Here is a 23,197-nt window from a genome sequence, read left to right on the forward strand (position 1 = left end):
ATCGCGAACGACTTTGCGGTGGTGAATGCGGTGAGAGGCATAAAGGCGTCCGATCTGAGACGAGTACAAACTAATGCTACACCAGCCTCGAACGAGACGAAATACTCCAGCCGTTAATTACATTCATTAGCGGTTCGCGCGCTATAACGCTGTAACGTTCGCGTAGCGTTACATTTTCTGCCGCAGCTCTGCCGCGGAGAATAACTTGCTCGTGAATTCCTACGTATCCGAAGCAGCACCGTGGTGCGGAGCTTTTTGTTCTCCAAAAGAGGAGGAGAGAAACACCGAACCAACGAGCCAAGAAAAAAACGAGTAAATTCGGTCAAGTTGCAGCAGCACCGAAAACATACAGTTGCAGCACTGCAGAAAGCGACTGTGTGATTTCGTCGAGCCGTGTTCGGCATTGTTCGTAACGAAAAGATAAATCGAACGCGTCAGTGACGTTTGAAAGATCGCAGGGGTCATCGACGTTATCGAAGATCATGCCACTGTAGAAGAATAACGCGTGGCGGGAGAAAAAAAGGATCTTGAGAAGCGATCGTGCACGGACAACGATTGATCGGTCCTCGAGGAAAGGCCGCGTAAAATGTCACCGCGATCGAAAAACTATCAGTGCTAGCAAACTATCGCCGGTAAGGATGCGCTATTCGGTGAAACGATTGAAATGCGTGTGAGATAGTATATCAATATGTGAAAGAACCTCGCCGAGGAAAAGCGATGTCTACTTCTCTTCCCATACTCGTCTGTTTTATCATTTCTTTTGGTAAGTAGAAACTCGAACGACCCTGTCGTCGCGCGATTCTTTCGTAACGCGGTTCTCTCGTAACACAGTTTCGGAACAGTCGCGAAAGACGGGCAACTTCGCGATCGAGCACGCGGCATAATTGGCGAAATTTATTATTGTACGAATCGACGTCCCCGGTAATCAAGATTTTAATAACGTCGCGAGAACGTTCGTCGCGTAACGAAGTTCTGCTTGTTGGCCGGTATCTTGCTGGGAATATTTGCATTTCAAATTTCGGCCGAATCGAGCGATTTAAAATTGATACGAAACCAGAGGAACGGCTTCCTTCCATCCCGCATATCCGTTCCTTCCATTCTTCTTACCAAGTGCTAATAATTTGAACGCGTTAGAACGAATAAGCAATTCTTTCCATTTAATGTAAGACGAACGCTTGCCGTTTGAATTGCAAATCGATCGTTTTTCTACCGACTGACCCAGTATCTTGTATTATTCATGATATTCCTTTCCATCCCTGCCACACTTTGACACAACGATTCAGGCCGCGCGAGCTCGCGCGCGTCAGGGTGGAGCTCTCCTATATCTTTCGGTTCGATTGGATTTGATGAACTCCAGCCTGACTGATAGGGAGATGAGATTGTACTTCCGTACCAGAGCCACAGCTACACCTAACCCTCTATTCAACCATCTATTTAATTTCGAACGTACTTACCAACGAGTATTTCCATTTCTCGCGTTTCTAAGCGTCTCCGACCGAACCCCATCTTCTACTATGTTCGGTTTACGCACTTTCAACGACGAGTACGCGTTTCGTCGATTACTTTATTCCACCGCGAAGAATATTCCCACGTTGAATATCCTTTTAATTGGCGAATAATATATCTGTCATAGCGAAATTATTCCTCTACTACCGCTTTAAAATCACTTTTCAAATCAATTTTAATCGCCCAATCTTCTACTTTGTATCCGTGATCGTTTAAAACTGTATCGCAGCTTCGTTTCGTTGCGTTTTCACTCGAGAGAGGAAGAGAATAACAGTCGTGGTTCCTCTCTCGGCTTATTTCTTTTTAATTGCTTTAAAAGTTAAGAACGTCGTCTGTAATAAGTAATAAGCTACTTTGTAGTACGCTTCGTAGTAAACGTTTCGCGTTCCTTCTTGGAATTTGTCATCGGGTTAGGTTATACAATCGTCCAAGGCGTCGTGCGGAAGAAAGTTTATACGTATTCCGTGTTAAGAAGAGAAAGAAACGCTTGAGCGATTTAACGCGCAAATAACAACTTCTCGTATATCTTTGACCGCATTCTCTTTTCTTCTCGAACCTCGCGTCGTGATTCTCACTGTAGAGTTAGTTTCGTGGAAAGCTGCAACGGTTTTTCTTCGCCAACTAACATCGCCGTGAACGTAAAAAACCCGCAATAATCGCTACAATTGTACCAAGAGAACGCTCGATCGTTCTCTGTTAACTTTTCGCTATTCGACATGTGAACTATCCTTTGACGAGCGAAGCAAAACGTACTACGTACTACAAACCTACTACGCACGATGTTCGAAGATTACAAAAATTTGCGGCATTCATCCATAGTCATAACGTAACTCGTCTTACGATAATACCGGACCATGATCGACGCTTTCTCGGTATAAATATCAGTTCTACTCTCGCAATGTCGACCAACTTCGCGCGTACGAAATCTCTTTAATTTCTACCGTATGTTTTTAAGGACGCGAGCAATTTTTGTCGACGACGAAAACGAAAAATTACCGAGTAACACGGAGATATATAGTTTAGAATCGAAAGAAATCGTAGTTAGTCGAGTCCGTAAATCTTCGACGGTTTGACTTTTCCATTATCCGCCACACGGATGTAAAAAAAACACCATATCCTGAAAAAATATGCCGGATAAATAGCGGTATACATAATTGTTGAAACTAAACCAACTCGGCCGACCGAATAAACGACCAATGCGAGATTTCAAGCGCACGAAATGGTTGGCCAGAGCGCGAAACACGCATTTGTTTGTCTTTCTGTGTGTCGCAAGCTAACCAAAGAATGCCAAATTAGTTGGCAGCGAGCGATCGATCGCTCGCAACAGTCGCAACGCGTTTCCAGGTAAACGGTTTATATCGTATCAGTTCCGGTGTTGATGGGAATTCGTTAGAATCTGACCGGACACGATTTGGCTTCCTCGCGGCCATCGAACCGAAAGCCGTGATTCCAACTTTCCTCGATACCGCCCCTGTTTTCCCGATAAAGCGATTCCAATTATTCCAAGTAAAATTCTTGATTCGATGTCTGGCTCGGTGGCGCTACTTAAGCAGAACGATCGCGCAGCTATCCGATCTCGTGGCGCACCGTGATTTAATCGTAATTGAATTCATTCCTAAAAGGACAATCTTCAGGTTTTCGAATGCTGTTTTTCACCGTTTTATCTCCGTGCTTCCTTCCAGTTGAAAATCGACCAGCCATTGCCGTGCTTGTTTTCCTGCTTTCGGTCTTGTTTGTTATCGTTTGTTTATCCGCTACCGCACGACCGCGTGCCGTATCTCGAAAACGAAAAATCGACCATTGAACTCGTCGCGGTTAAAAATCTCGTCTCTCAGTCAGATTCCGTTGCTTTCGCGGACATTATATACATGTGGAAAAAGAATCGAAGTTACCAACGTTTTCCTGATGTTCGAGCGAAAGACGATGCGCTAGTGCAACGATAAAACGCGTTGCTGGAAAGATATCGGAAGAAAGAGACGGATACGTGAATAAATCGGTCGGTCGACCGATCCGCTGAGGATAGGGGAAAAAGCCGGAAAGACGAAAGATCGCTGGCTCGATCCGGGCGATATCGCGCGATTCGTTCGGAGTCATTTTGTTTAATCTAGGCGGATTATGAGGACGATGAAACCGAGCTGTCGGATTCGCTTTGATCGTTCATCCATAGAACGAATCGGAGGCAGTGAATCGACGATACAAGCTAGACTACGAGGCGTTTATAGGGCGATCGGTACCGTAGAACCATCCCACTCGCATTTATGACGTGACGCTACGAAACGTAAAACGACGCGCGTAATTCCGGCCGTACCGTGCCGCCGTGCCGGCTCGACGCAGCCTCGGTTTACCGTCGGATTTTGCCAGCATGGTTCGCCACTTAACCTAACCGGTTCAAGATTCGTCCGGACAAAGTGGCGCGTTAACGAAAATAATGATTCTCCGTATCGTCCCTGCTCGACGCAAACGCTGCTGGATTAAAGTAGCCGGCGAGCCGTACACGATCGATAGAAAATAGCGATTTGTAGAGGATCAAGCCAGATACGAACGTGCTTTCTCCTTCGAATACGCTTCCTCGCTATACGTGTAGTTGTCGTCCGTATGGACGTGTGTTTCGCGTTGATACCGAGTCGGTTAATCGATTCTCTCCAGAAGCTTCGTAAGTTGCTCCATTGGTAAAAGAGAACGCTCGATAATGTTTGATTCGAGCGCGTTCCTCGTTCGATATATCTACATATTGTACGTGTGTAATCGCCGTAACGATCGATCGTTTCATCTGCGATATTTTATTCGACGAGAAAACGAAACCTTGGACGATTCTCACGCAAGAGTAGCGTCAACAGACCGATTTTGTCTACTCTGACAGCTCCTACACCGTTCATCTCCGTATTAGTATTTTTCGACGAGAATTCCAGTCGATACGTTCGTTCGTTCGCTTCCCATTACCCGTCTCGGTGTCGGTCGTTCAACGTCGACGAGCGAAAAGGCTTGATCGGCATTTTGGCTAATTTTTGCTTTCCCCTAATCCGCTTCAACGGTTACACGCATAGAAACGAAGTAACGTCAAACCTGGCAAAATCCAGGACGCGTTATCGTAGCTGCGCAAATTATACGCTCTTATCTTGTCATCGATTAAATTCTATTCCTTATTAGCCCAGCTAGAATCAGCTATCGTTACCGATAATATCGACGCGTGGCACGATGTCTTTCGATATTATTGACATGTCGCGTATCGATCGTTCGTACCTTCTTCGAACTTGTTACATACTTGTTACGTGTTGCCAAATATTGGACGATCGGTTACAACAGGTAGATTGCAACGTACAGCCCGGATAAGTCGAGGTTAAAGTAGTTTATTTCGTGAAGATAGTTCGTAATGATTGACGTTCGTGTTTGGCGAATAAACGCAAAATACGTGGAACACTGACTTTCTCTAGGAAAATGTAAAAACCAATTTGCCAAATAATAAAATATCGATAAAGAGTATCATTGCAGCGCGTAGTAAGGTAAAAGCATGGTTGACTCGCGATGTAAGAAGACGCGAGAACCTCTCAGGAAAATGCGACACACATTTTCTTTCGAGGTACAAGAAATTCGATTTATATATGCCTTGACTGAGGTAAAACGAGCTTTGCAAAATGGATCTTAGTCGAGATAGGTGCTTTTCAGTGGTCCTTACGCCATAACTTTACGTAGGCAATTTGAACCACGAACGAGTCAAGTGGCGTTTTATCTTGTTTTATCGATTAGAAACGCCAGATCGTTTAAAACTACGCGTCCTCTCTTGTCAGTTTGAAAAAAGTATCGCACTTCGGCCAAATCTATGGGGCGAACCTTCGTTTTTAAATTAATTAAACGCCGAAAGGAACGGCGAAATAAACAGAAACGGGTTGTACCGGATAAGATCGAAAGTTGGACGAGATAAAAGTTGACTGGAACGGTGATAAAGCGTACATTCGGATGGAAGGGATAATAGAAACGGTGGGACGGAGTAGGACCGAACGAAATAAGATCCTACGGTGAGCGACCAGACTATCCGATGTCCCTCATCGTCGAGAAAGAACTCCGTGGTAGTTAGCCGTGATGGGCCAGCGCCATCCAACGAGATTCAAATAATTTTATTACGAAGCCAGAGCAAAGTCATCCGCTGGGTCTCTTAGTCTTTTAGAACGATCCCGATGTTCTTCGAAAGTTCCAGCTCGAGAATGACAGAGACGCGACATCTTATGTGGTGACCGAGAGAAAATTCGCGTCTCGAAGTGCCTGTTTTCTCGGAAACTTGCCTGGCTCTGTACCAGTTACTTATTCGACCATCTTGCGATATCAGATTTTTTTCGTTTCGGATGACGTTCGAGCGGAAAATCGGTCGTTCTGTTTGTCGTATCCGGTCGTGATTGGGGTTTTACGACTGTCGGTTACGTTCGAGTCGCATCTGTCCATATTTCTTGGCTTCTTCCAGACGATATAAATTAGAAGAAGCGAAACTGTAAACAACGCATTGAAATATAACAAATTTGGCGATCGATGATCAGTGTGCAAATGTCACGCCACCAACGATGTTAACGAAATACATTGATTTTATTTTGTATACTTGCAAATTTGAGGGAGGCAGTTATTTTTCGCGCAAGATATTCTTCTTCTTACGAAAGTATTTTCGGCAGAGTCGCGAAAGAAAGAAGAAACGTCGGTTGGAAAAAAAGGACATGGACCAAAGAGAGGAACAAAGATGGATTAGTAGATTCGAGAGCAAAATTAATTTCCGGGAGAGCCTCCGGGATATAGATTATCCGATACTGGCTGTGAACTTATTTGACCCCTTTTCGGCGGAAAGACCGTAGAATACAACCTACGCTGCTCGAACGTACGGCTTTTCCGCTCAAGAAAAATCTTTCGAAATGAATGCATTTGCCCGTTACGCGAGAACCCCGTGTAAATGATGCTTTTAACGGGGAAAAAGTGGGGAAAATTTAATGCAACCAAAATGTTCCATGCTAGGTTGGCTACTTTGGCATTTCCGAATTTGGCATTACCGAGAGTGCAGCGGAAATATCGTTTTTCACTTGGAAAATTTGAATTAACGGAATATCGAAATGGACAGTTACGAAAACAATTTAACGTTAAAATCGGTTTAAGTAAGCGAAAACGTTTTGTGTTGTGTTGGTAGGCGGAAAGGTGAAAGAGCGAGAAGAGATCGAATCCTCTGAGAATGCCGGTTAATGTAGCTCATTTTCTGTTTATCGGAACACGACCGAAAATGCAAACGAGCGGAGGAAGGTTCGTTACAGCGAAGTCCGACGTGAAATAAATTCACGGGGTCGCGGATACCTGGATTTTCCAGTCTCTCGGTGTTTCTACTTTATTCTATTCGCCATTGAGAAGCTGCAGAAATAAAATTTACCAAGAATCTGGATAAATTGGCCGAAGAAAGAGAAGCGAAGTGAAGCAGTAGCCCGGCAGTTGGCCGGCGATATTTTCGAGACAACGGTCGTACAATTTCGTCACTTGTCTAGAGTCAATGGGAATTTCGAGGAAAGTCGAGACACGTCGTCGAGAAAATTCAACTATGTACATATAACGTTCCGAGACAAAATTAATTTTCGTGGAAATAAGTGGAGTAACGAATCGGTGGTTCGCGTTACACGCTACGCGGCTACTGTAGCCGGTTGCGCATCTTCGCTCGTGCATCGCTGGAAACTTTAAACAGACCACGCTACCTGGGACCTTTTAAATTTCCTCTGGAGGAACGAGAACGTTCCGTGAAGGTTTCGTCCTCGGGAGAGAACGACGCGTACTTTGCAAAATGCGGATCAGAAATTCACTCGATACGCGCTGAAATACGCGCTGAATATGCCACATTCGCGACCGACCGATTCTCCATCGTAATTACGGCGTGTCGCACAGACGAACGGCTCGGTTTTAATCGAATGACGCACGATTTTACTACCGGAAAGCTATTCATTTGACGATCGACGAAGCGCTGAACTTTGAAAAGCTGTTAGAGTTACATATACATATATATACAAGATTCATTCACCGTGCGTTACAACTTTTCAATGGAATGTGATGGAATAGAATAGAATGGAAGTTAGCTATGCCGAAGAAACTAACTTTCGTCTATCGATTCTCATCGTAACGAGAACCAGCGAGCGTTTCGGTAAGCATGTTAAATCGTTCAGTGCTATTATAAAAGCACGGTCGATTCGATTCAACGTTGCCAATACGAACTCTGATAAATCAAACAGCGTTTGCCAATCGAAATAAATAGGAAACGCGTGAGAAACAGACGAGCCTAGAAACCTCGAAGGTAAAATAATATTTTTGAATATCGATAGCCGGAACGTTTTATAGGGAAACGAAGGAAAGGCGAAAGAAATATCACAGGATTGTTCTTTGCAGCTCGATGTGTAGAAACGTGGAAAGTAAGAGTGAACGTGTATCTTGGACGACGCTTAACGCGAACTCGTCTTAACCGCCTCTAGGGCGGAAAGCTCCGAAGCGTAGTCTACGAGCTACACGGTCTAGTAAACTAACGAAAGAGAAGTTCCCGCTGCGAAAGTACTGCTCTACACGCGAGTCATTCCGAAGAGTGAAGAGCAATCGCAAAGAAAAGCTCACCGACGTACTTGTCCACGTTTCAACTTTGCCCGTTGATCCCGGGCTTTCAATACGGCTCTCGATTTCCGCTTGGAACCTTTGATCGGATTTTCGGCATCGAATCTGCGATTACGCGACCGATTCTTTTCTAGAAAAACAAACGGATCTCGGTGGTATTCGCGTGTTACCAAAATCCCGATGTTTATTTAAATTTCTCTTTATCCCTCTCTATCGATTTACTACCTTCGACGTTCGCCGGCCGATTTTACTGCCTCGCAATTTTGCAAGATCGTAACACGATTCCAAGCTTTCGGGTGTATTCCGATTTCACTTTGCGATCTGTTTCGTGCTCGGTCGAGGACGCTTCGATGTTTAACGTTGTTTATTTTGCTGTCGATTAACGAATTTACGATATAAATTGGAAACACGATTTTCTGGAAATTTCAGTTGTTGATACAACTCGATAGGTGCGAATAAATACAACCACGAACTGGAGATAATGGAATAGGAAATTAATAGAACAGAAATAATAACGCGTAGAAGAAGAAACGATCGTTCACGATTGTGAATTGTCATTGTATAATTCAAAGAGTACAATTTAGGCGTGGGAAATGGCGCGAAGAGAGCAGGCATGTCGATCATTCGCGAACAGTGTCGCTCTATGGATGTTATTTCGCTCGAATGGCAGCAAAATAGTTGGACGCTGGATGCGATCCGTTGGTCGCGTTACACGCAGTTACCCTCGCAACTACTCGTTCTCCATTCACCGGCAATGTGTATCTCCGGCCAGGCCAGTCACGGTTGCCCGTAAACTTTTCCATTGTGCTCGAGTTTTCCATGTTTTAAACTACTAAACGATTTATTCGAAACCAATCCCCTTCTTCTAAAACTGATTTTTTACCGTTCGTTTTATCGCCCTTGTATTCGATTATGTTCCGAGTACTGAATATTTATAGAAAATAAAGGAACGCTCTTGCGAACGATACTTACGCGAGTCAACCTTTCCTCGTGATACGTATCAAACTATGTTGGAAAGAAACTTGTTTCCAAAGATTCGTTTACGGTGATATCGAATAAAGGCGATCGCAATTCGTGGATATTCCAGAAACAAATCTACAATGCGTGTTGCTGTGGACTCGCTTATATCGTGCACCGTGTTGATGCGTGATTTCGATGAAATGGATTATGCGTGTTTGCATCAGTCGAAAAGCAACAAAAAAAAAAAGTTCCGAACGAATGCGGTTGATACTCGTTACAGGTGTATTGAGTATTCTGTGCACGGAATTCAAGCTCTTTCATCTCGTCGCAGACTCCATCGAAAGAGAAAATTGTATCCGATGGAAGCCGTTGGTATTGCGAGAACTAACGAAATCAAAAATAAACGAGAAACGCGATTTCGAAATCTCTTGAAAAACAAATAGATTTGACGTTTTCGAAGAAAAAAGAAAAAAGATCGACCTTCCCCTGTTACTCAAACAATACGTATCATCGATTTGCTTGTTATTTCCCCATTTCCCGATTCCTCCAAACGTAACCATTTTACGTTTATCGCAAGTAGATACCGTATCGCTCGAGACTTAAGAAACGTTTCCCTCTTAAAACGATGTTTACGCGAAAAAGGAAAAGAAAGAACGCACAGCCGAAAGACCACGGTTTTTCAAAGTGCCTTCTGTCTCATAGGTGCAGTCACCTTCGCGTAAGCCAGTTAGCGTTTACGTATTCACTACCAAACCTTCGTTCCTACCTGTTTTCTCGTGTCAATTAGTTTTCTTCGGAAAACAAAATTAAAGTACGTCGCGCGAAATTCGAACGCTTGTTTCATTTGGTTCAAACAAATGTAAATATCTTATTAATAAGTGTGTAAATGTTAACTAATTACGAAGTTTGCTAATGTTTGTAATTTGTTTCTTCTTCTTGTCGAATGTTTCGATCGTCGTTCGTCCGAAGTATGCTTGAAATTAATCGGTAAATTATCGTATTTCAGGTGGTATAGCGTCATGTGTAAGAAATTTTCGAACCGACTTTCTGGAAGAATGGCCAACTCCTGGTACGGGACCCCATTTCGACACCTCGATGCAGTCAAACTTTACCGGACTGGTGGGCAAAACCGTGCATCTAGTATGCAAAGTGAAAAATCTCGGAAATCGGACTGTGAGTTTGTTATAATTTATGCTTGTTTCGAACAACGAAAAGCCAAACGCCTCGTTGACGGAACCGATCGTTACAGATACTTTGCAAGGAAACAATGATAACGCTGTTTGCGAAACTAGAAATTAGCTATTTACCTCTCAACTAGCTACGACTAACGAGTAACTAGCTTAATCGTATTTTGATTCGATCAAAGATATAAGCTTCGTTTAAGTTGGCGAAAAGTGATATTTTAAGAAATTTTCGTCCGAAGGAAATCTTACGAAATGGATAAACGTTGTGCAAAAACTTTTTACTTTGGAAATAACAGACACGAACGTGCGACGAAAAAGCGGAAACGGAGCTAGCGGTCCCGATTTGCCCATAGATTTCTATCGATTACAGGACACGATTGATCCTCTGATCGAGTCGTGCCGATTATAACAGGAGATATCACGATCGTGAATGCTCGTTCGAAAGAGAAACAGTCGCCAGCTTCCAAAGACGGAGGGTTATATCGACGATATGTTTGGCCAAAGCAGCTAAGAACCCGTTGTTGTTAATACGCCGCCAACGATAACGGCGGTGGTCTTCATTAATAGGCATATAGAGACCGCAAGCTAATCAATGGCAGTTTGACTTTGGCTTAGAGCTCCCCGATGGAAGCAATTACAATGGCGTGGACTCGGGTCTTACCTGATTCTGTTCACCGACCGTTCGAACATAGTTTAAGATGCATCGATTGACTTACATTGTATTTATGAACAAAAGCAACCGATGGAAATCCTCTCATTGAAAGCCGGCCCTTCTGTCCTCTCTAGTGCATAATCAATCCAATCGCGGATCGAATACGTAAGATTAAAATTAAGAACGAGTTAAGTCGTAATCGATCGTGATTTACTTGAAAGTCACTCGTCGCTTTTTATCGTGTCGTTGCATAAGTATCCGTAAAGACTTAAACAAAGTAATTTATCTTTATCGACTGCTCGTTACAAGCTCAAGACGTGTTTTCCTTTCACTGAATAATCTAGTTGAGAGACTCGTAAGATAAAAGTTGCGTATCGAAGAAAACAGAGAAACGAAGAAATTTGAAATGTCGAACCGTAAGTTGGATTGTTCGTTATTGTTAAAACTGCGCTCGGATCACGACATTGAGGAACAAAGCGCTCGAGATCGTTACATCGGTCCATGTTCCTTCTCGAACAGCAGGATATCGTACATACACGTGACAGAGCATACGTACACGTGCGGAGTGTATATCCGTGTAGGCGCGTGCTATGTGCACGTGCAGATGTAACACGAAGGGATAGTCGCCTAGGTACGCGTCCGGTGTAGGCTTCGCTCGGTCTCTTTTATCCGGACAAAGATCAGCGAGTCCCTATTTTCTTGAGATCTATTCTCCGTCTCCCTAGCCGATCCCATTTTCCCTGCTGTCTACTTTCACAGTAAGAGCCTGTAATCCCTACGATCGTCAATGGAAGCGGAAGTCGTGAGACGAGCATCTAATGGCGGCATTCTTCGCGCAAACAACGGTGAAAAATACTGAAAATGGTCGTGTTAAAGCTATCCGCGTGCGGCTGTACGTGCTTCCTTTTAGCGTATCGGAATAATTGCGCGGTTACGCAGAAACAAGAATGAAAAAATTGATCAAGCTCTTTCGAAAATTTACAAACGGTAATAATCACCAACGTTTCAAAATTTAATTTTATTTCGTTTCTTTTCTTTTAATTTCTAATCTTTTAATTTCCAAACTTCACTTATCGTAGATCTCTTTGTTCTGTTTAACCAAAGATAGCGAAGCGCATTAAATCGTTGAAACGTGCGTGGAACGACGCGATATCGCGCAGTTGCGACCAGATGGGAAAGAAATTCCGCGCGATTCGATCGACACCGCACAGAGTTTCATTGGCTTCAGCCCCATCGTTCGGAATGCAACAGTTGCCAATTCTTGACCGAAGTAAGTTTCGGTGGTAAGTCGCAGGGTATTCGATTCGTCGACTCGCCGTTGCTCGAAAGCTGGAAACTTTCGCAAATGAATATCACTTTACGAGGTACATATCAGGTCTGTAAGTATGAAACCGGAATTTGAGTATAGATGGCCCTAGCTGATAACGTAGTTATCACTAAACTGCGTCATTGATGCCAAAAGTCTTTGTTGACATCTCACAAACATTTTCGACTCAGAACAATATAAGTTTCATACAACAGCATAGTTTGTAATAGCGTTGAACATGTCAAATTTTGTGCCTGGAAACTACGATTTGCTGACAGCATTGATTTTCTGTTACCATTTGAAGAAAACTACTGCAGAATCGCATCGAATGCTTGTCGAAGCTTACGGTGAGCATGCTCTTGATAAATCACAGTACTTTGAGTGGTTTAAAACATTCGGAAGCGGCAATTTTGACGCGAGGAACGAAGAACGTGGAAGACCACCGAAAAAGTTTCGAGACAGCGAATTGCAAGCATCGTTGGATGAGGATGACGCTCAAACGCAACAACAACTCGCTGATCGATTAAACGTGACACGAGAAGCCGTCTCCATACGTTTGAAAGCCATGGGAAAGATTCAGAAGGTGGGAAAATGGGTTCCACATGAACTGAATGAAAGACAGCAGGAAAACCGAAAAACCACTTGCGAAATGCTGCTCGCCAGATACAAAAGAAAGTCATTTCTCCACCGAATTGTGACTATTTGACGCATTCGCTGTACGTAAGGTTCGATTAAAGGCCAATAAAGTTCCTTTACGGCACGGCACGGTAAATGTGGACGCTTGGTTCAGCGATACGACACGCTACGCGTATGCTTGCGACTCGCGAGACTCGGTTTAGTCGATTTGTTCGTTCGATAGCGCGTGTGTGCACGCGCGCAATTACAGCTCGCATGGGACGCGCGACGTGCAAGGCACACGATCGCGCGAGCTGCATAGATTTCGGTTGGATCTCAACAAACAATAGCTCGGCTAATGCCGATGACACACCGATGTCACCTCGAGAACTCGTAGGCTCCCACAGCTGCCAGGTTTGCGGCCGACGTAGGACAATACCGAATCTCCATGGTGACGTCATACTCGCCTCGAGTGCCGGTGTCGTTATGGGAAATTGGTTTATGCGCCCGTGACGGAGCACACCTAGAACGAAATACCCTCGAAAGGATCCTCAACGCTCCACGTCGTGACACGCCGCGCCGCGACGAACCACCACGCCACCGCCAGCTTCTTCGTACCCCTGTTGCTTTCCTTTAATTCCAAATTACAAGACTCCTCTTGATCCGTCGACGTCCGTTCAAGAGTAATCCGAGTTTATCCGATTCCATTTGTCAGGATCTCCCGAAACTCCACCGCACAATCGAATCAACGACTCTTTCTTTCCCTGCTTCGATACCTCAAACTCGATCAGTGTCTAAAAATTATTGAAACAACTAGAACAGCTTAAAAAATCACATTGATAGTATCTCACGCCATCGATTTCGTTCATCGTTGCATTTCCTACCTACGGTTTCAGGCACGTTTGTGCAAAAAACGTTTCTTTGATGCAGCGCGTTGCTACAGGCTCTAGGGAAGCATCCAGTTAGAATCATAGACTGGCCGAATGTTTAACGAACGTTTGTTTTCGAGTTCACGATCTTTATTCTCGCATTCGGAGAATGGATAAAGTCGTTGCGACGTCTCGATCGATTTTTAACAGACGCATTACCTAAAGAACGCGCTGCACGAAATTACATCTACGACTCGTTGATATCGTTGGTCGTAGTTTGAAACGCGTCGATTGAATTACCTACAAACGTGGAACTCGTACAACTGATTTCCGATGTAGCGCGACACACGCGTGACCGCAATCTACATAACAAGTTTTTTTTTATCGATTCTATGGAGAGATGCATCTGCTCGATCGAGTAATCGCAAAAATTTCCACGTTCGACCAACCTGGCCTAGTTTATCTTCGATTTTTACGTCTTCTGAAAATCGTTCTCGAGCGATTCATCGCGATAGAACGTCATCGTGACATTCTGTTACAGGTTTCGTGGGTAAGGCATCGGGATATACACCTGCTAACGGTTGGCCGTTATACGTATACGAGCGATCAACGTTTCGAAGCGCTACACCTGCCTCACGCCGAAGAATGGACGTTAAGGATACGATATCCACAGCAGAAAGACTCCGGGATTTACGAGTGCCAAATATCAACGACACCTCCTATCGGTCATCCCGTTTATCTAACGATAGTCGGTAAGCTCGAGGAAACGCGGTATAGTCTCCGTGCAACAGTGAATTTTGATCTTTAGCTCGTTTATTTTTGCTTTTCATACACAGGCCGGCCGCGTTGCGTCACGTTGACTCGGGTCAGGTCGGATCGGGTCGAACGATACTCGTACAAACGCAAACACGCGAAAGAAATATTAAGCCGTTTCAAAGCATTTGTAGTATACTCGTTTTGTTATAGGTAGATGGACGGTACACGCTTTAACCAAGGTATACATACCTTTGTGTAATTGCCAGGTAATCTCGTTACGTTTGGACGCGAGTTATTCCATTCAAAGATTATTCCATAGATTTCCAAGTTTCGATCGATACGACGCAAAATTGTAGAATAAACTGCAACAGAATTCGTTTTAATAGGATTAGGATCGTTATTCAGTTTGAAAGTTGACGCATGCCTTGGGGGCATCATAAATACGAGAGCATCGCAATATGTATTCGCATTTGCGGTTAACGCCAATATCTCACCAATTTAATGAACTGCGCGATATAGGGATCAGTTATTTCATCAATCGCGATATGTTATTCCGTTATTAAAATAAACCGCTAACGTTACGCGATAGCGAACAACCAGTCACAGCAAATATCTTCGTAATTCGTATCTTATTCCGAGAAGAATTTCAAATTCACCGTTTTATAATTTACAGTATCCTTGGAGTTATACAGGGTGGTTGGTAACTGGTGGTACAAGGGGATGATTCTACGCGAAAAAAGAATAAAAACTTATAAATTTAAAAATTTAAAAATTTAAAAATTTAAAAATTTAAAAATTTAAAAATTTAAAAATTTAAAAATTTAAAAATTTAAAATTTTAAAATTTTAAAAATTTAAAAATTTAAATATTTAAAAATTTAAAAATTTTTAAAATTAAAAAAATAACGTCAATCGAGACAACGATCTACAGTGAGATCCGTTATAACAAGACGCGATAAAGTGCACGCGTACCGAGCGAAAATTCAAAGTCGATTTTCTCGAAAACAAAGCCTCGAACGAAAAATTGTTATTCTATATTTTCGACTTCTTTTTTCGCGTAGAATCACCCCCTTTCCGCTTGGAGCACCAGTTACCAACCACCCTGTATATTTCCCTGAAACTTGAGAAATTTTTAGAACACGCTAGTCTAGAGAAATTTGAAAAAGATATGGACGCTTGAAAAGATCAGAGATAGTCTTCGCCTGGAAGATCGAAGAGACACCGTTATCGAAAGAGAAAGAAAATGTGAACGAGGCGTAAGCTGGTGTACATCTATGATCGGTGTGCTTGAAATTGAATTTAACGTAGATGCGGCCGTGTGTAGCGGAGGTGCGAAAGGGGCTAATCGAGGATACGTACGAAATTCATGGAAAGATTTTACACGGGCGTACAAAGCAGGTGAAACCAGGCCGTCTGCGAGCTCGTATATCCTCGCAGGTACACCGTTAATGACTGGCCTGATATCCTAACCGCGCCGTACTATTAAATGAGAGGATCTTATCACACAGACTTGACCCGAAAACGTTACCCAACACTTCCGTTTCTACGTTTCGCGCAACGATAAAAATATCGAACGTTTTATTTTGTCGCGCTAACTTTGATCACCCGTGCTATTGTTTTTTTTTCAATTTCTTTCTACTAGTCGTTCTACGTAATCGTTCTAATATCTTTTTAATTGTTCGAATTAGAAGAAACTTCGTATAGTTTGCCAGGATTTCTGTTTGTAATTTACTGCGAATGGATGGAAATTTAACTCGATCGTCGTTACAATCGTGCAACGTGACGTTTAAGTAACGTTCCGAACCGCAATTAATTTAAATCTCGAAACAAATTTAGATTCTTTGTTTGAAAGTACGTTTTTTCTCGTATAAATTCCGTCTATGAAAATATCGACATTTGCATTTACGTTCGTATCTATCTACCTGCCGCCAATAACCGTTCCAAATCGGACGAAAAATTCTAAAGCTAAAAATTTGGTTTCAGAGCCGATTACCATCATCATCGGAGCTCCCGACCTATTCGTGAATAAGGGTAGCACCATCAATCTAACTTGCGTCGTAAAATATGCTCCGGAACCACCGCCCATGATGATCTGGAGTCACAACACCGAGGTGGGTATTACCAGAATAATTATCAATTATCGCCAATTTAACGATTCCAAATTTAACTATGTGGCAAATTCACCTGTCAGATGCGAATAAGACGTACGCGCAACGCGATAATATTATGTGCGACGTATAGTTAATGTCGGGTTCGGAGTACGGTGAGCCGGGTATTCGCCGTTCATTTTACGTGCTCGCAAAGTTCTTTGTAGCGGCTCAAAGGGAATACGTCGAGGGAAACGCAGCTCACATACATCCATGTACCTATCTTTTTACCATTCTTCTTGCAAACCTTGGAGCAGAATACCTTTTGTCTTCGTACGAGGCAACGGTATTACACGACAGTGTGAGAATCCACTGGGAGGGGATAGTTTCCACGGGAATATGAGAAAGCAGCTACGGCAGCTTTGAGAAAATGATTGCGAACCAAAAGTCGGATATACCTTGGGATCCAATATTGTTCCTTTTTAACTGTATGCACGCCGCCCACCGACTGTAATCCGAATCCATAGTTATCGCGCAGAGTATCGCGACGACGCGTTTTGTCTCGAATACGGGATCGTGCAAAGTTACTCGACTAAATCTTTGCTACGCTCTCTTTTCGTATGTCGCGAAACTTCCTCTATTGACAGTAATTTGCCAGTTTGCCGGTGTTTCGATCGAACTCGACGTAGAAACGAACGTCGTCGCTTTGTTTTTAAAGGAACGTTAGTCGACGGTTCGAAGATTTTTCGTGCCGTCAAGTTTAAAAAGCTACGTAGGAATATACATAGTTTTCGTTCAATATTGTTCGAGCGTTGCTCCAAAGCTAGCAAAATACGACGATACAATATACGAATGTATATGCTGGAAGAAAAATTCCAATAAATATTCGAAAACGCAAGTGTCTCGATACGATAAAGGCCACTCGGTACGTGCTGGCATGCTGCAGCACGTTGAAATATTTACGCAGAACCGACGGTATTATAATTTTCGTTTTACGCTGTTATTTCTTCGTGGCTCACCGACAAGGCGAATTGATTCCTTGCATAGACGAAGCATGCGTGAACTACCGTATCCAACTCGCAGCTTTACCTTCTGCTCGTCAGATACGGACACAACATTTGGAAATCACTTCTACGCTGAAGTCTATCGCTGTTCATTGTATCATTGTAGCCGTAAATATCTTCCCTCGCCATCTCGTATCCTTTTTCATCGTTCAAGATGTTCTGTTCGCTGCTGCAGTCAGTGTCGCACGTCGTACTCGTTTCTGCGGTTGCCATGAATCTTTCAAAGTTCTTCTTTTCACCGTGCTGATTTAATTCGTACCTTAATTTAATACGCGAAGATATCGATCCTTAAAAACGAATTCGGTGGATTCTTTGTTGAGACGACCATTGTCTGCGCGACTTTTTAAAGAAAAGATTCAAATTAAAACACTGGAAACGTTTACTCCTGATTCGACTATCGTTCGGACAACCAAGGGAAAAAAAGCTGCTCCATACACAACACCAGGCATGTTATTGGCATGTTCGCAACCAAAAATATCGTCGAGCCGATTTAATAATTTCAGACTGTTTATGATTACACGTGCGTGTGGCACGCAACATGCTAAGTACGAAATCCGTAAGCCGCCACTGGTCTAAGATAATCTAACAATAGGGCTCCGCTCTCCCCTTGATACTGTCGAATCACTGACGACGGTGATGTCGAAATGTCGTCGTAGCCATGCGTTGCGGCGTCGCCCAACCCCTTCGTGTTCTGTTTATTCCGATGGTGGTGTCCTTTTCTTATCTCGAGTAGCCATAGCGTAAAAATCGACACGAGGCAGGAAGTGTGTGTATGTATGTATGTATACAAATTCTCTTTAATAATAATAATAGCACCAAAATAGGTCAAAATTGGCGAGTATATCGCGATCAAGGAGCCAACGCATATACATTACCGATTTAGATGTTCAAGCTGTAATTCGAATCGTTTGAATAGTTTTCGTTCGATTCGTGCTGCTTAATATGCTCTTATTAATTATTTTAATTCAACTTCATTGTAATCGCATTATGCAAAAGTTACATAATAGAGAAACGTTACACACGGAACTCGATATAGGAGAGATGATATTTTATTAAAAGAGTAATCTAACTTGCTACTACAATGTTTTTCTTTCTTTAACGGAACGTGGTATGTTTTAATTAGTAGCATAGCAAATTTTTCGGTCGATAAATCTTCTTCGCGCGTAAGCTGTGTAGCATACTGTCTTTTTTTTATTTGTCGACGACGTTAATTCTGAAACTCCGAAAGTATCGTAATCGCCGTGGCTTAAGTAAACGAACACATTAATATTTAGTCGTTACGTTCTGTAAATAAAGTTAACACAGTTGACGCATATTTTTATAAAACTCTCGTATTTCTTTCCCTTTAAACGAATTCTGTTGTGCATTCTATTAAATCTACTGATTGAAGAGTAAATACAATTCAGTGAAACGTTTCCCTCCAATGCAAACCTACGTTCAAACCTTTTCGCGTTAAATAATATTTTTCCAACGTTGGCAAACGCGCACGTCAAACCGGACAAAAAAGAACGATACCTTTCCGTAATGCGCTTCCATTCAGCTTACGCGAATGCATTGCGACTTTATCTTATTTTCGGTTTACAAGTGTCTTTTTACAAAATCCAGTACGCTTTCTGTACAACGAACGAATGCAATTTTTCCTACGTAGCAGAGTAATCCAGACCTAATCCGGAAAAGAAACAAGACACCATTCGATTTCACTCGCTTTAGTGATTTAAATTTTTCATTTTTCCAAATAGCTGTGAAGTGGTTCGGGATAGCCGCGTTACGGAACGAATAAACGCGAGTCTCCGTATTAAAGCCGAACATGTTTTTATTTTAACCAATCGTAGGACGCGACCTATGTACTGCAACAACGACGCGAATCACTTAAACCGTAATAGTCGCGGCTAACTCGTTGACGCGTTGCGAATAGCGGGCCCGAAGATCGTGACAGTCGATCGGTGACTGCTCAATACTCTTTTATCTTCTGCTCTGATTTGCGGCTATATTTATGATGAGATATACGCGAGGCTTTGTCACTGGGCGTGGTGACATCGTTGTTTGTTGCGAATGGCCGCGCGCTTAGAGACAGCGCGTGCAGGAACATCCGCCACGTTGCAAGGTATTCCCAGAATCCATAGTTCGTATTGACCCGCGTATTTTTATACCTTGGCAAACACGTAGGGCAACGATAGGTTTTCGTTTTATAATTTGCTAGAACTAGGAGCGAACGAGTATTCCCTCGCTCGGTGTAAATCCACCATTGCACAAACATTCTCCTTAAAGCGAATAACACGCTGTTGTTAAATTTTACTTTCGGACGTTTCGCTTTGAATAAGATTATGCGCGCTCTAGCGAAGACTAAAGGACGAAAAATAAATAAATATGCGTTTATCTTTTGGTCCAGGTAATTAACTTTGACTCACCGCGCGGAGGCATTAGCCTGGTGACGGAGAAGGGTCCTGAAACGACGAGTCGTTTAATGATCCAGAAAGCGGTGCTGAGCGACTCCGGCATCTATACCTGTGAACCGAGCAACGCGAATCCCAGCAGCATTAAGGTGCACGTTGTTAACGGTAAGTTTCACGAAATATTTGAGAATCGTTGGCTCGTTTTAGGACTTATTTCCACTTGCGACTAGTTGCGACGACGCCGTAGTTTCCGGCAGACCATCGGTATCATCATGGACGTGAAAAATGTGCCCCATGCTTAAAAGAACATTTCCCGTCTGCTTCAGGAAGTTAGCATCTATATTTATGCCGTTGCTGGTGCAGAATCATCGATATATTTTACTTTGTTTATTCGTATGTATAAATAAATCATCGAGGAATATATAAACGATGAGTATATTCAGTTACGTACAATTACAAAATTATTGGAAGTATGAAAATGTTGAAATAATCGCTACATCACGACCCGAACGTGTAATCGTTCATCCGCAAACAATTTTTTGATCGCGGGTATACTTTTGCAAAGGGATTTGTAGTACTGCGTTTCAGGCGCAGCGACACCACCGCACGTCGCGGTGACCAGATTTATGGCACGTAAAGCGAAAAGCAGAAAATTTGAAAATACATGCTGTATGTTGAAATTACTGCGAAATCGTATACCATACGAGCGTCGCTACACACATGGTAGAAAATTAAATCTTTCTTTCGAGAACAGTCAATCGTCCCTGAGCGTGTCGTAAATCTTGCGTTGATTCGAATCTTCGTGAATGTGTTGCGAAAATTGTTCGAACCTCTCAAACGAAGATCAACTTTATTCGTTCGCATTGAACTATACATTTTTTAACGCGTTAATCGATCTGTCGTGGTATATTTTATAAAAAGTTACTAACCTATTTAACGTGAAAAAGCTATAGCCAATAAAAGAGTTGGCAGATCCGAAGAACATAAATAAAATCATTAATTTGTCTAGCATATTACGGTAGAAAATGTTTCATAAGATTATTTATTTGTATCAAAGGTATTATAACTCGTAGTATTGTACGTATTACAGCATTACTACTGTCATCGCTATATCGTATTATATAGCATTACAAGTTAATAGTATCATATACTAAAACATACTCCTCGCGCGTTCTAGCAGCAAAATGACATTCAGTAGCGCTCGATTGTTCCAGGTATAGTACGTATTGTATATGTATTCCATATTGTACGTCTGCCTCTTTGTAGTCGCACGCGTGACACGACTGATCTGTGACGGTGTATCGCACCTTGACTTTGCGGAGGCGCACGTTCCTCAGTCGCGACAGCGTGAATGGAAACTCTGCCTTATCCGACAATGGATTTTATAGCGACTAATCGCAAGTGAAAATAAGGCCTTACCCTGCCACGTTAATTGATCTCTCGTTAAATATCCCGTTGTTCTTGGAAGACGGGACGCGTGCACATTTGCCCTAGAATCGACGTTGTCGAGATCGATCTGACCGTGCCTAGCGTTTAAATTCGCCGAAAGCCATGCATTTCGCACGACGTCGCGACGTCGCGACGTCGCGATGCATCGAGTGAATTCGAGTCGCAAAGTTGACACGGTTTATTACTTTAACAGCAAGGGAATGAAGTCGCGTTGCTAAGCAAAGCGTGTCCTATACAATATCGATACTAAGCTAAGACTAAGACTAGTACCGGTGCCAATACCCACGCCGATACTAATAGTACCAAGACATCGAGTCAGAGCGATACGGTTTTGGACGAAAAATACATATGAAATTTCAAATAGTCTGGATGGAAAGTAGATTCGAGAAACTAATTTGCTCCGATAAATATACGTAACTGCTTCGTTTACACTTCGGTAAATTATTAGGGTGAGCCTTATGATAGGATGAAAGCGGACGCGTGGATTTAACGATAATTCGAAATAAGTTAAGCCAAGTTTCCGGTATGTTATTTATCAACTTCAAGCGTTAATTGCTTGGCACAATGGCCTGCATAGCCTTACCTGACGCGAATGCAGATCGATGCGACACGTCGTGCACGACGGTGATTTATCACCGTCATCGTTCCGACTGATCCGCTCGCAAACGTCTGTTTGCGTTCTTTCTCTCGATTGTTCGAATCGTTCGTTGCGTTTGTGCTATTATCGCGACGGTAGCGAGACGCTCTTCTGACGGTCGAACGAAACACGATCGATAAATTTTAAACGAGAGGAAAGGACAAGACAAAACAATGGCCGATTGGATAAGCACGTTAGCTAGTACGAAACCGAAAGAATTTCATACGATTCGAGTAAAATTTTTGTTACAGAAGAACGACCGGCTGCGATGCATCACGGTGATGGAAGTTCGTCGTACACCGGGACACGGCCAATGTGTTTTATAATTTTAATAGTAGCTAACGTAATATTTGTATAAGAGGAAAGAAAGGATAATCGTCGAAAGGGAGAAGAAATACGAAACACGATGATACAGCGCGGTTTCACTTGCAAATCGCATTGCCTATGATCGGTAACGTTCTTTGGGTGAATATTTGCGCAGGGTAAAATCGAATATTACCTACATTTTCATTAAATTTCCGTGACCAAAGAGTTTTCGAATATCAGCACGGCACAATAATCGGTAAAAACGTAGTATTTTGTTAAGATATATCATCAAGAACGAATAACTTACGACGTCAAAATTTATTGTATTATTTGTAAATAAATTCATTGTATGTACATATCAATAAAACGATCGTCTTTATCTTTTGACTTTCTCTCTAGACCGGAATCTGTCGAAACGTGGCAAGAGGAACGGTATATTCTTTTTCCTTCGTACGCTGTATACCCAAATCAACAAGTAAAAGCACAGATTGTAATCCGCTTTGCTAGTTTATTTCAATGAAAAATGTGATTGAATCGTACAACGGAGTTTCCGTGTGGTGGTTCAAAGGTTTGAACTTGTTACTTAACTGTTATTGCTACCTTGTTATATCTGAAAAACAATCCGGGCATTGGTTTCGTTGCATGGCGAACTGCGAGGTATATGTTTAAGGTTACAAAAGCGACAGGTTAGATTCTCGCCGAAACGTATAATTGGTACGGATCGTGCATTTGGTCGCGCAAATCGAACGAAACCCGAGGAACCGTTTCATTCGTCTATACCGCGAGTAGCGATGAAAGAGTTTGACGA

General features: G+C 42.7%; 1 protein-coding gene across 1 annotated transcript; it reads left to right on the forward strand.

Moving 5' to 3' along the window:
• The first annotated feature begins 550 nt into the window (after positions 1 to 550).
• Positions 551 to 22,768, forward strand: LOC117233137 (zwei Ig domain protein zig-8-like). Its single transcript, XM_033493145.1, has 6 exons — positions 551 to 763; positions 10,079 to 10,245; positions 14,240 to 14,450; positions 16,437 to 16,564; positions 19,994 to 20,162; positions 22,335 to 22,768. The coding sequence occupies exons 1-6, from the start codon at positions 718 to 720 to the stop codon at positions 22,439 to 22,441; spliced, it is 828 nt and encodes a 275-aa protein (XP_033349036.1). The 5' UTR covers positions 551 to 717; the 3' UTR covers positions 22,442 to 22,768.
• Positions 22,769 to 23,197: the final 429 nt, after the last annotated feature.

Source organism: Bombus vosnesenskii, unplaced genomic scaffold, assembly GCF_011952255.1.
Source record: "Bombus vosnesenskii isolate JDL3184/JDL3185 unplaced genomic scaffold, Bvos_JDL3184-5_v1.1 scf7180000013295, whole genome shotgun sequence".
In the NCBI taxonomy this organism is placed as follows: domain Eukaryota; kingdom Metazoa; phylum Arthropoda; class Insecta; order Hymenoptera; family Apidae; genus Bombus; species Bombus vosnesenskii.